The sequence below is a fragment of the Scyliorhinus canicula genome, chromosome 15, assembly GCF_902713615.1.
Source record: "Scyliorhinus canicula chromosome 15, sScyCan1.1, whole genome shotgun sequence".
NCBI lineage: Eukaryota > Metazoa > Chordata > Chondrichthyes > Carcharhiniformes > Scyliorhinidae > Scyliorhinus > Scyliorhinus canicula.
Window position 1 is genome coordinate 41,531,981 of NC_052160.1, and position 14,459 is coordinate 41,546,439.

Consider the following 14,459-nt stretch of genomic DNA (forward strand, 5'->3'; position numbering starts at 1 on the left):
GTTTCGAATCCTGGCCCTGGGTCACTATCCGTGTGGAGTTTGCACATACTCCCCATGTCTGCGTGGGTCTCACCCCCACAACCCAAAGATGTGCAGGGTAGGTGGATTGGCCAAACTAAATTTTTTTTTCTTTTTTAAAATAAATTTAGAGTACCCAATTAATTTTTTCCAATTAAGGGGCAATTTAGCGTATTCAATCCACCTACCTTGCACATTTTTGGGTTGTGGGGGCGAAACCCACGCAAACTCGGGGGAGAATGTACAAACTCCACACAGACAGTGACCCAGAGCCGGGATCGAACCTGGGACCTCGGCGCCGTGAGGCAACAGGACTAACCACTGCGCCACCGTCCTGCCCCCTTGGCCAAACTAAATTGCCCCTTAATTGGAAAAAAAAATAATTGGGGATTCTAAATTTTAGGAGGGGGGGGGGGGGGGGGAGGGAGAAGAGAGAGATGATGATTGTTCTGCTCTACATTCACTCACTACCCCATCACCTGATAGAGTTTTGGAACGCAGTCCAGTCTTCCTGGAACAAGGATCCATTGGAAATTTCCTCCAGTTTGCATTTCTTGCGAATAGACTGAAGAACGCTGGCGAAGCTGGACACATATCTGGAACAGAGAATTAAAATATGAGCCCGCATACCGTCCCTAGAGCCAGCATCGTCCTCTCTTGAGAATTTAACTTGATCCAGAATAACCTACCACAGAATACATGCAACAAATTTAAATGGTTGATATAGATAATGTCCAATTTGAGTGCATCAGATGATTTTCCTGCTACAAGGGCCTGAATTGCAGTACAATAATCTGAATACTTGCTGTATGTATATAAAATATGATTAGGTGGCAACTCAGATTAACAATTTTGTATGTGTAGATGTTATAATGCAAAGTCAGGCAGCAGCGAGACAACACAGAAAAAGGTGTCAAGTAAAAATTCCTCTGGACTGCTGTCACATTTTCCCACTAATTCTTGAAAGCTTAAATGATTGACACACAGTCACCAGGTGGCACAGAAGCCCACGGCCAGCAGGCACCAGGCGGCGCAGCAGGCCGCAGGTGGTGCAACGGCCTGCAGTCAGAAAACTGCATCAGCGTGTGGGTGCTGGGCCATGCAGCAGCATGCGGCCACTGGATAATCGAAAGGGGACTCACTTTGAGAAGAGAGATTTCAGTGCTTTGTGTAGGCCACAAACTGCAAGTCCATCAGTTAGTTTGATGCATCTGTCCACTGCCCCATTGGCCAGGCTGAAGAGTTTATTCACTGACTGATTAAGTTCCTGGACACAGTCGATCACCTCTCCACACTCCTGAAGGGAAAAGGCAGACAAAGGGAATTATTAACAAATGAAGATGAACATTTAAAATACTAAAGGGCAGGTTAACAAATTCTTTTTTTTTAAAAATTAATTACTGGATGTGAGCAACACTGCATTTATTTAGGGCAGCACGGTAGCATTGTGGATAGCACAATCGCTTCACAGCTCCAGGGTCCCAGGTTCAATTCCGGCTTGGGTCACTGTCTGTGCGGAGTCTGCACATCCTCCCCGTGTGTGCGTGGGTTTCCTCCGGGTGCTCCGGTTTCCTCCCACAGTCCAAAGATGTGCGGGTTAGGTGGATTGGCCATGATAAATTGCCCTTAGTGTCCAAAATTGCCCTTAGTGTTGGGTGGGGTTACTGAGTCATGGGGATAGGGTGGAGGTGTTGACCTTGGGTAGGGGGCAGGGTGCTCTTTCCAAGAGCCGGTGCAGACTCGATGGGCCGAATGGCCTCCTTCTGCACTGTAAATTCTATGTAATATTGCATCCCAATTTACCTTCGAGAAGGTGGGGATGGGCCATCTTCTTGTACTGATGCAGTGCATCTAGTACACATACAGTGCTGTTAGGGAGGAAATTCAGGATTTTGACCCAGTGAAGGAATAGTGATATAGTTTCAAGTCTGGATGGTGTGTGACTTGGAGGAGATGTTGCAGTGGTAGTGTTCCCATGTATCTGCTACCTTTGTCCTTCAAGGTAATAAAAAGTTTGGAAGATCCTGTTGAAAAAGGCTGGGCAAACTATTGTAGTGAAACCTGAAGGCAGTATATACTGTATCGGTGGTGGAATTTGTTAATGTAAGGTTGTTAATGAGGTGCCAATCAAGTGGGCTGCTTTTGCCTGGATGGCGTCAAACGTCTTGTGTATTGTTGGAGCTGGACATATCTAGTAAGTGGAGGGTATTCTATTACCCTCCTGACGTGCTTTGTAGCTGGTGGACAGGCTCTAGAGAGTCAGGAGGTGAGTTAATCACCACAGAATATAATAATAATCTTTATTGTCACAAGTAGGCTTACATTAACTCTGCAATGAAGTTACGTGAAAAGCCCCCAGTCACCACACTCCGGCGCCTGTTCGGGTACACAGAGGGAGAACTCAATGTCCAATTACCTGATAGCACGTTTTTTGGGACTTGTGGGAGGAAACCGGAGTACACGGAGGAAACCTACGCACACACGGGGAGAACATGCAGACTCCGCACAGACAATGAGTAAAGCCAGGAATCGAACTTTTCTGGCCAATTTTATGTTACGAAACAAAAACAGATTATCTAGTCATTACAACATTGCTGTTATGGAAGCTGGCTGTGAGCAAATTGGGTGCTGCACTTCCTGCAAGCCTTCCTTTCATGGCGCGTGTTGAGACCAAGCTCCAGCACACGTTATAATTCCAGGTATTAGACCATGCCATTCTATGGATAGTTTTGCAGAGTACAGATTATACTGATCATGTCCAATCCCCCTCATTCCACATAATCACTAAAAACAAAATGAAAGAAGTACACATCATACCATAGCCCTTTCTGTCAGATTTTTAAAACTAAGGTTCAACAATAATTTCACATCAAGACCAGCACCAGTTGCCATGATGCCAAAACTTCCCTTGTCCCAAGTACAGCCCATCCCTGTCCCCAATAACCCCCCTCCCAACTTCATTACAATCTCTTCCACTGTTGTTACATCAGCAGGGTGGCAGACAGTGATCCGGGCAGTATAGTCTGGGTCTTACCAGTTGGATTGCACTGATCTGGATAAGCAGGTTTGACCCTTCTAGGTCTCCGTACTGCAGCTGATAAGGCAGATATGGGCTGTGGATTGCTGCAACCAATTCAGTAACTTTCACCAAATTGGTTTCACCTGCGAATCAATGAAAAGTAACAATTGTTTAAAAACTTGCTGCAATTTCACAGAATCTAAATGTATTGGTTCATATAAGCTTGAGGCAATAAGTATTTAAATTTTTTGTCCAGTATTTAGAACAAGCTATTGTTTAGGAAAAGAGTAACAAAGTAGTAGATATAAACAATCCAGACTAGAATACAAGAACATAGGAAATAGTAGGCCATTCAGCCCTTCAAGCCTGCACCTTCAAGGCCTTCATGTTGATTGTCTACTTCAATGACATTTTCCTCCACTATCCCTGTATCCTTTGAAGTTTTTAATATATAGAAATCTAACAATTGCAGTCTGGAACGCACTCAACGACTGAGCCTTCACAGCGCACCGGGACAAAGAATTCCAAAGATTCACCACCCTCTCAGTGATTTATTCCTCATCTCAGTCCTAAATGGCCTACCTCTAATTCTGAGACTGCGCCCCCTGGTTCTAGACCTCCACAGCCGGGGGAAACATCTACCCTGTCAAATCTTGTAAGAAATTTGTATGTTTGAATGTAATCACGTCTCATTCTTCTGAACGTCAGAAAATAAATGCTTAGTCTAGTTCATCTTTCTTCATCCATCCCAGGATATTAGTTTGGTGAAACTTTGTTGCACCCTCTCTATGGCAAGTATATGTTTCCTTGGGTAAGGAGACTAAAACTGCACACAATGGGTGAAATTCTCCGACCCCCAGCAGGGTCGGAGAATCGCTTGGGGCCGCCGAGAATCCTGCCCCCGCCGTGGCAGAGATTCTCCGCCACCCGGGAAGTGGTGGTGGCGGGAATCACGCCACTCCGACCGGCAAGGCCCCTGCGGCGATTCTCCGGCCCGCGATGGGCCGAAGTCCCGCCGCCGAGGTTTGAACCACCTCTGGTGGCGGCGGGATCGGTGGCGGGATCGGTCCCCTGGGGTCCTGGGGGGGGGGGGGGGGCGGGCGATCAGACCCCGGGGGGTGCCCCCACGGTGGCCAGGCCCGTGATCGGGGTCCTCCGATCAGGGTGCGGGCCAGTGCTCTGGGGGCACTCTTTCTCCTCCGCCGCCGCCACGGCCTCCGCCATGGCGGAAGTGGAAGAGAAACCCACAGCGCGCATGCGCCGGTGGTGATGTCAGCTGGCCGCTGACGTCACCGCCGGCGCATGCGCGAACCGGCGAAAGCCTTTCGGCCAGCCCCGCTGCCGGGCGGCGGGCCTGAAAGGCTGCTGCCGCCGGTTTTTGCGCCAGTCGGCGTGGTGCCAACCGCTCCGGCGCGGGGCTAGCCCCCAAAGGTGCGGAGAATACCGCAACTTTGGGGAGGCCTGACCCCGGAGTGGTTGGCGCCACTCCCCTACGCCAGGACCCCCCCGTCCCGCCGGGTAGGGGAGAATCCCGCCCAATATGCCAGGGTGTGGTCTCACCAAGGCTCTACATAATTCCAGTAAGACATCTTTACTCCTGTACTCAAAATCTCTTGTAACAAGTAATTACTTGCTGCAACTGCACATTAGCTTTTTGTGACTCATGAATGAGGACACCAGAGTTCCTTTGAAGTTCAACACTTCCCAGCCTTGCACCATTTAAGACATACTCTGCCTTTCTTCCTACCAAAATGGATAATCTTACATTTCTCCACATTGTCTTCCATCCAGTAATTCTTTGCCTACGTACTTAGTCTCTCTAAATGCCCTTGAAGTATCTTTACATCCTCCTCACCACTCACACTTCCACCTTGATTTGTGTAATTTGCAAACTTGGAAATATTACATTTAATCCCCACATCTAAATCATTGATTTTAGATTGTGAATAGCTGGGTCCCAAGCACTTATCCTTGCACCCGACGAGTCACCGCCTGCCAACCTGAAAATTACCCATTTATTCCTCCCAGTTTTCTGCCTGTTCACCAGTTGTCAATCCATGTCAGTATATTACTCCCAATCCCAAATGCTCTAATTGTGTTCACAAACCTCTTGTTTGAGACTTCATCAAAAGCTTTCTAAAAATCTTTCTAAAAGTCTAAATATACCACATTGACAGGCTCCCCCTTATCTATTTTGCTTGTTAAATCTTCAAAGAACTTCAACAAGTTTGTTAAACACGAGTTCTGTTTTATAAGTCCAAGTTGACTCTGCCCAATTCTACCATTACTTTCAAAGTATCCTGTTGTTAAACCCTTTATTATAGATTCCAGCATTTTCCCTATGACTGACATCAATATAACAGGTCTGTTGTTCCCCCGATTTTTTCTCTCCCTCTTTCTTAAAGGGGTACATTTGCCACCTTCCAATCTGCAAGAACCATTTCAGAGTCTATAGATTTTTGAATGATAAGCACCAATGCATCTACTATCTCTCCAGCCTCCTCCTTCAACACTCTGGGATTAGGACTAGGGGATATATCTATTTTAAGTACCATTAACTTCTCTAGTACTTTTTTTCCTCACGAATATTAGTATCTTGCAGTTCTTCATTTGCACTTGTCGGAGGATTTCAGTATTTTGCTCCGTGAAGACAAACAAAGTATTTGTTTAGTTTCTCTGCTATTTCCTTATTCCCCATTATAAATTCTTCTGACTCCACCTGTGATGGACACGTGTTTGTTTTTGCTAATCTTTTCTCTTTTACATATCTTCAGCAGACTTTACAGTCTGTTTTTATGTTTCTCACTAATTTACTCTCACGTTTAGTTGACCACCAAACGCAAACCATCATCCTACATGATGGAAGGTTGCCGTTCTGAACCGCCAGAGTGCCAAGAAAGGAAAACATAACTAGCAAACAGGCGGTGGAGAGGGTAGAATTAAGAAATAGAAAAAGATTTAAGAGCACAAGGGAGTTATGTTTAGGACCCTGGTAGAGGCTGTGGTTTTAATAGGAATTTTAACTTCACATAGATTAGGATTAGCACACTAGCACATGCCAGAAGGGCAGAAAGGTTCTAGATTGTATCTGGGATGGTTTTCTGCTGCAATATGTCAAATAACCAACAAAAGAGCATTTAGTGTTGCAGACTGGCACATTCCAAAGCCCAGGTCTACATGCCTGAGGGGTGCACTAAAGCTTGGGGCAGCCCCGCAGAGGCGCAATGGGGGAAGATCACTGTACAAGACCCTTCAGCCATAGTGAATAGAGGGGAGGGGATTTGTATAGAACCCCGTTGGGCTGTATGACTTGAATGTATACAGTGAATATTACATGTATCACAATTGCACGGACGCACCTCAAAGTGCAACTTGATCTATAGAGAAAACTTAAACACCTTTGTACCAGTTGTAACAACTACTTTGAATGTCTGCAATGTTTCTTTGACTGTATTACATCACCTCAAACTGCAACACGGTGTGTGTAGAAAACCTGAACATTATTGCACTTTGTGTGATGGCCATTGTGAAATGTTATCCAGCCCACCCCAAATCCCCCCCTCCCCCATTCCCGTCATCTGATGACCAGCTCACCCCCAACGCCCCCCAACCGATGTCTGGCCCACCCCCATGTCTCGCATCCGATGTCCAGCCCATCTCCAACCCCCCCATCCGATGTCCGTCTCACCCCCAATGCCCCCCATCTGAAGTCCGGACCACCTCCAAAACCCATCCGATGTCCAGCCCATCTCCAACCCCCCATCTGATGTCCGTCCCGCCTCCAATGCCCATCTGTTGTCCGGCCCACCCCCAACACCCATGCCATGTCCGGCCCACCCCTAACGCCCATTCATTGTCCGGCCCACCCCCATCCGATGTCTGGCCCATCTCCAACCCCCCATCCGATGTCTGGCCCACCCCCAACGCCCATCCGCTGTCCGGCCCATCTCCAACGCCCATCCGATGTCCGGCCCACCCCCAACGCCCATCCGCTGTCCGGCCCATCTCCAACGCCCATCCGATGACCGGCCCACCCCCAACGCCCATTCATTGTCCAGCCCACCCCCAACGCCAATCTGTTGTCCGGCCCACCCACAACACCCATCCCCAACACCCATCCGATGTCCGACCCACCCCCAACACGTATCCGATGTCTGGCCCACCCCCAACGCCCATCCGCTGTCCGGCCCACCCCCAACGCCCATCCGATGTCCTGCCCATCTCCACCACCCACCCGATGTCCGGCCCATCTCCAACATCCATCCGATGTCCGGCCCACCCCCAACGCGCCCATCTCCAACATCCATCCGATGTCCGGCCCACCCCCAACGCCCATCTGATGTCCGGCCCACCCCCAACACCCATCCAATGTCCGGCCCACCCCCAACGCCCATCCGATGTCCGGCCCATCTCCAACACCCATCCGATGTCCAGCCCACCCCCAACGCCCATCCGATGTCTGGCGCTGCGTGAATCGCACTCAGCCTGAGTCTGGAAGGTTGGGCGAGACAGGCACTGAAGAAATTTAGCACAGGTAAGTGGATGCAAAGTGGCAAACCGACCCGATTGCCACTCCAAGGAAGTTACGGCCCAATATGTTGTCATACATGCATGCCCTCCCTTGCACCCCTGCTATTCCTGTACAATGCCAGATTCAGTGTGCCAACATACCTAGGTGTGGATGCATTGCTGCCTCTAGGCCCTTAGCAAAGTGAACAGTACTGCCATGGAGTTCCAGTAGCATGTGAAGCTTGTCCTCCTGGCTTGCTCTCTCCATTGCTGTGCTGAGGCAGACAGGGATTGATGGAACAATGGCCCCCAGGGTCTGGATCTGTAGCACAGTAACAATCTCGCAGGGGTTTCTGAAGACCTGGTCAACATAAAAGTTTTTTTAGCTACAGTTTTTAACAGTCTCAAAGTACAGAACTAGTTAAAGTTGGAACAAATTTCAGCAAGAATCATAACATTAAAAAGTAATGAAGAGATTTAATTAAATGTTAATACTTCACTTACTACTAGTGAAAATATCAATCGGTTTTGGACCATAAATCCTCACCTTTCATCCAGTGAATTCCATACAAAACCAAAGACTACAGCATGTAATGTATGGGAAGTATCACAGCACAGATACAGGCCATTCAGCCCAAAATGTGTATGCTGGCATTTATGCTTCACACAAGACTCCTGCCACCCCATCAGCATACCCACTTATTTTTCTCTCTCAATTGTTTATCTAGCTTTCCCTTAAATCTATCTATGCTATTAACCTAAAATACTCCAAGCGGTAGCAAATGTGTTGAGAACACGATGCTTGACACTTTTATAGGCAAAACTATTTGTAGGTAAAACTGGCAGTCGCAGCTCCATGGATAGAATTCTCACCTGAGTTAGCAGGTCATGTGTTCAAGTCACACTCCAGAGAATTGAACACATAAGCCAGGTTGGGATTGCAGTGCAGTACTGAGGGAGTGTGGCACTGTCAGAGGTGCTGTCTTTCAGATGAGATGCTAAAATGAGACCCCACCTACCTTTTTGAAGAAGAACTAGGTGGTTCACCCTGGTATTCTGGGCTATGTCTAACAATACATTTCAATAGTGAGTACACTTCTGAAGTACATAATTTGATGTACAGGCTTGGAGACATTTTGAATGTGTGAAAAACACTATGGGCGGGATTTACTGGCTGTTCACACCGCCTGGATAGTCCAGTCCCACACCAATGCATGGGTTTCCTGGCGACGAGGGGTTCTGTCACTGGCAAACCCTATTGATAATGGCGAGATCGGTCGATCCTGCTGGCGGGCCACCTCCGCCGCCGGAAAATCACGCGGCGGGTTGGTCGGTAAATCCCATCCTGTAAAACTTATATATAAACCTTTTTTTAATAAAAATGTGCAGTATCTAAAATATGAGCCCTTGTGGCACAATTGAAGTGCCTTTACCTCTGAGCCATAAGCTGCAGGTTACAGTCCCACTCCGAGACATGTTATGAATGCACCTTCCGTGGCCAAACAGGTCGATTGGAGTGGGAGTCTCTAAGTCAGCTAGAACCTGCTGAAGCCAATGGCAAATCACTACAGTACCTTGCCAAGCATAACCATGGACCGATACATTGATATCCGTGGTTGCCAATGCCATCTTAGGGCATGGTACCTAAAGAGAGAGAGTATCTAAAATCACTTCACGTTCTTTCCAGAAAAGGAGTTTAAAGTATTGTTGACTGGAAAGTCTTTGGTTGTTAAAGGGTTAAAACCTCTGTTTTTATTTTCTCCTTTGAAAAAGACCCTGGGAACTGATTATTTTTATTTTTTGCCTCCGGGGAACATGGTTTCAACAGGTTGTTGGTTATTCATTTGTTTGGGAATTTTTTAAAAAATGTACTGTACACCATTTAGAAGGTCTCTTATAGCAAAGAGCCAGAACATTCCTGGTGTTTATAATATTATATTCTCACATTTTTTTGTGTGCCAAACACTGACATACACAAACCAACCAACATATTACGGATGACATTTTGAATGAGTTAATATGATAGCGACCAAGGAATGCCAAACACACACTTGGTGTAGCCATTCAACATTTCTTTGTACTAATCTGATCACATAGAGCAAGATTTTACAGGCCCCTGGGTGACAGGCTAGGAGGATTGGTGGGGGCCGATAAATTGCTGGGCAGCCAGGTCAGGGGCTTCCCCATCATAGTTCCCCTCCAGGACATTCCCTTCCAGGCCATCTTTTTTAAAAATAAAAATTTTAAAGTACCCAATTAATTTTTTCTAATTAAGGGCAATTTAGCGTGGCCAATCCACCTACCCTATACATCTTTGGGTTGTGGAAACCCACAAAACCCATGCAAACACGGGGAGAATGTGCAAACTCCACACGGACAGTGACCCAGAGCCAGGATCGAACCTGGGACCTCGGCGCCGTGAGACCGCAGTGCTAGACACTGCGCCACCATTCTGCCCTCCCTCCAGGCCATTTAACAGTGGTGGGAATGGCAGTGGCTTGCCCATCCATTGACTTTCGGCAGGTGGTAAATGTAGCCAATTAAAGGCCCAATTGAGGGCCATCTAGTTAGCTGGTGGAGGAGCAGCTGTCACCATGTGGTGTGGCTGGCTCTGTGTATTGCTACTGACGATGCACAGCTGCCAGCCCTCCAATTGGGCAGCACAGCGTTCTTAATTGAATGGTGAGCCCAGAGATGGCTATTTAAGAAGCTGCCGCTGGGAAAATTGTCACTGCAGTCCAGCAGCCCGCCTGTGTGGACATGCGACCTGATGTCAGGACTTACTCCCTTCTGAGAAATCCATGTAAACAGGAAATACATTTGCGAAGTTCACATACAGAGTGAAAACACGGTCTGCCACCAGGCAAAATCAAAGATCAATACAGAAGGAGATACAATGGCCTCTTACTCAACCATTCCCTGTGGCAAATAATTTCACACTCCAACAACCTTGAGTGTAAAGAAATATCTCCTAAACTCTCTTCTCACTGTAGCTGATGTTAAATTGATGGTCCCTTGTCATTGCCTGGTGGGAACACAGACTCCCTATTCACGCAACCAAAGCCCTTCAGAATTTTAAAACCTCTATTAAATGTTCCTTTGGCCTCCACTGCTCCAGCGCAAGTTATCATTTTCTCAATCAAACCTCATATCTCTAGTTTCTTGGTGTTGTTCTAGAATAAAATGCTACAGTTCAGAAGGAGGCCAATTTTATATTCTATACCATCCAGTTATGAAGCTCCCAAATGTTATTGGCCTTTACTTTTTTTCCTATAAATTGTAAGTACTCAATTCATTTTTTTTCCAATTAAGGGGCAATTTAAGGGCAGCACGGTGGCGCAGTGGCTAGCACTGCTGCCTCATGGCGCCGAAGACCCCGGAGTTTGCACATTCTCCAGGTATCTGCGTGGGTCTCACCCCCACAACCCAAAGATGTGCAGGGTAGGTGAATTGGCCAGGCTAAATTGCCCCTTAATTGGAAAAAAAAAGAATTAGGTACTCCAAATTTATTTTTTAAAAAAGGATAAATTAGCATAGCCAATCCATCTACCCTGCACATATTTTGGGTTGTGGGGGTGAGATCTACGCAGGCATGGGGAAAACGTGCAAACTCCACATGGACAGTGACCTGAGGCCAGGATCGAACCCGAGTCATCGGCGCTGTGTGCCAGCAGTGCTAACCACTGCACCACCATGCTGCCCTATTGGCCTTTTCTTTTTTTTAAAAATTATTTTTATTCAAATTTTTATCGAAACTTAACTATTGACCTTTTCTAAAGGCTTAACTACATATGTCCTCACCTTCAGGGAATTCCTGAATCCCTAGGTCTCTACCTATCCTTAATTTTCCTATCACACACTAAATTGTACCTGTTTTCTCATTCTGCTAACCAATGTCTTCCTTCAGTCTTTCACAATTCTCTTCACTGTCTGCCAAGTAGCCTCTTATCAAAGGCCTTCTGAAAAATCAACACATACCACATCAAGGGCTTTCCTTTATCTATCCTATCGGTAATTTGAGAATTGATAAAGCTTTGCCATAAATCCAAAGTCCTTTCTTACATTTGTGGGCGGCGTGGTGATTCAAATCCACCCATGCTCTCACCCTACCTACTTTGTGATTGTGTCTTTGTTCCCCAGCGCTAACTTTCTGCCATCTCCACCCTTTTTAAAATACCTTCTCGGAACATGGGCACATTCAGTAAGGTCAACAATTATTGCCCATCCCTAGTTCTGGGAAGTTGGGGGTGAACTTGCTCGAAATGCTGGGAGTCATTTCATAAAAATTCCAGACTGCTTCAGGGAGCAACTAAAAGTCAACCGCAATGGTGTGGTACTGCAGCCACATATAGGCCCAGAATGGGTAAGAAAGGCAGGTTTCCTTCTCTGAAGGGATATTAGTGAACCAGTTGCTTTTTTCTTTAAAACATTATTTTAAAAAATAAATTTAGAGATCTAATTATTTTTTTTCCAATTAAGGGGCAATTTAGCGTGGTCAATCCACCTACGCTGCACATCTTTTGGGTTGTGGGGGTGAAACTCACGCAGATATGGGGAGAATGTGCAAACTCCACACGGACAGTGACTCAGGGCCGGGATTCGAACCGGGAACCTCAGTGTCGTGAGGGAGCTGTGCTGACCACTGTGCCGCCCTTAAAACAAAAATCTAACAGCTTGATCATTACTTTTACTGAGACCAGTTTTTTTATTTCCAGTTATTTTAAAACCTGAACTCGAAGAACACATTTTGGAATTATTATCTGGACTCTTAAGTCTAATAACAGAATCAATACACCTGCTTGGGAGTTCAAATTCACCCCCACAGTGACATTTTATTATGGCGATGGTGTTTTAGTTTGTGCTTCTACCTTCTCCTGTTTGATTCCAGATTTCTTTTCCAAATAGAAATCATCCCATGCATTTTACTCTCTCGTGTGTCCCTATAGAAACAGAAAGACTTCCTTATTAACTGGTCTTTTGCAACTACAGGATGCCCAAGCTCTTTGGAGCCAAAAAAGTGCTTCTGAAGTCCAGTCACTGCTGTAATGTAGAAAATGTGATAGCCAATTGCAAGATACAAGAAGCAACATGATAATGATCAAATAATATGGGTTTTTTTTAAGGTGTTGGTTGAGGAATATTGGCCAGGACACAGAGGAGAATTCCTCTGCTCCTCTTCAATACTTTGTTGCTTATATCCATCTAAAGGGAAAATGGAGCTAAGGTTTAACATTTCATCTGAAAGACTGAAGTGTCTGCCTGGGCTGTGTGCTCTAGTCACTGGAGTGTCTGCCTGGGCTATGTGCTCTAGTCATTGGAGCGCCTGCCTGGGCTATGTGCTCTAGTCACTGGAGTGTCTGCCTAGGCTATGTGCTCTAGTCACTGGAGTGTTTACCTGGGCTATGTGCTCTAGTCACAGGAGAGTCCACCTCGGCTATGTGCACTAGTCACAGGAGTGTCCACCTGGGCTATGTGCTCTAGTCACTGGTGTGTCTACCTAGGCTATGTTCTCTAGTCGCTGGAGTGTCTACCTGGGCTATGTGCTCTAGTCACAAGAGTGTCTACCTGGGCTATGTGCTCTAGTCACTGGTGTGTCTACCTGGGCTATGTTCTCTAGTCACTATTGTATCTACCTGGGCTATGTTCTCTCGTCACCGAGTGTCTGCCTTGGGTATGTTCTTTAGTTACTGGAGTGTCTGCCTGGGCTATATTCTCTAGTCACTGGTGTGTCTACCTGGGCTATGTTCTCTAGTCACTATTGTGTCTACCTGTGCTATGTTCTCTAGTCACTGGAGTGTCTGCCTTGGCTATGTTCTCTAGTCACCGAGTGTCTGCCTTGGCTATGTTCTCTAGTCACCGAGTGTCTGCCTTGGCTATGTTCTTTAGTTACTGGAGTGTCTGCCTTGGCTATGTTCTCTAGTCACTGGTGTGTCTGCCTGGGCTATGTTCTCTAGTCACTGGTGTGTCTGCCTGGGCTGAGTTCCCTAGTCACTGAATGTCTGCCTTGGCTATGTTCTCTAGTCACGGGAGTGGCTGCCTGGGCTATGTTCTCTAGTCACTGGCATGTCTATCTGGGCTGTGTTCTCTAGTCACTGGTGTGTCTGCCTGGGCTGAGTTCCCTAGTCACTGAATGTCTGCCTTGGCTATGTTCTCTAGTCACGGGAGTGGCTGCCTGGGCTATGCTCTTGTTACTGGAGTTTCTGCCTGGGCTACGTGCTTTAGTTACTGGAGTGTCTGCCTGGGCTATGTTCTTTAGTTACTGGAGTGTCTGCCTGGGCTATGTTCTCTAGTCACTGGCGTGTTTACCTGGATAGCCCATTTGCTCTAGTCACTGGAGTATCTGCCTGAACTATTGCTCTAGTCACTGGAGTGTCTGCCTGGGCTATGTTCTCTAGTCACTGGCATGTCTATCTGGGCTGTGTTCTCGAGTCACTGGTGTGTCTGCCTGGGCCGAGTTCCCTAGTCACTGAATGTCTGCCTTGGCTATGTTCTCTAGTCACGGGAGTGGCTGCCTGGGCTACGCTCTTGTTACTAGAGTTTCTGCCTGGGATACGTGCTCTGGTCCCTGGAATGTCTGCCTGGGCTATGTTCTTTAGTCACTGGAGTGTCTGCCTGGGCTATGTTCTTTAGTTACTGGAGTGTCTGCCTGGGCTATGTTCTCTAGTCACTGGCGTATCTACCTGGATAGCCCATTTGCTCTAGTCACTGGAGTATCTGCCTGAACTATTGCTCTAGTCACTGGAGTGTCTGCCTGGGCTATGTTCTCTAGTCACTGGCATGTCTATCTGGGCTGTGTTCTCGAGTCACTGGTGTGTCTGCCTGGGCTGAGTTCCCTAGTCACTGAATGTCTGCCTTGGCTATGTTCTCTAGTCACGGGAGTGGCTGCCTGGGCTATGCTCTTGTTACTAGAGTT

The 14,459-nt window shown here is 46.9% G+C and overlaps 1 protein-coding gene across 4 annotated transcripts in view; it reads right to left on the reverse strand.

Annotated features, from left to right (window-relative positions):
* Positions 1-14,459, reverse strand: part of cog7 (component of oligomeric golgi complex 7) — a 75,943-nt gene that overhangs the window by 10,542 nt on the left and 50,942 nt on the right. For all 4 annotated transcript variants that reach the window (XM_038820469.1, XM_038820468.1, XM_038820467.1 and 1 more), the window contains exons 8-11: positions 7,709-7,907; positions 3,053-3,180; positions 1,161-1,315; positions 498-614 (exon numbers count right to left, since the gene is read on the reverse strand). In XM_038820469.1, coding sequence (XP_038676397.1) covers positions 498-614; positions 1,161-1,315; positions 3,053-3,180; positions 7,709-7,907 — 599 coding nt within the window. The remainder of the gene's footprint in view (positions 1-497; positions 615-1,160; positions 1,316-3,052; positions 3,181-7,708; positions 7,908-14,459) is intronic.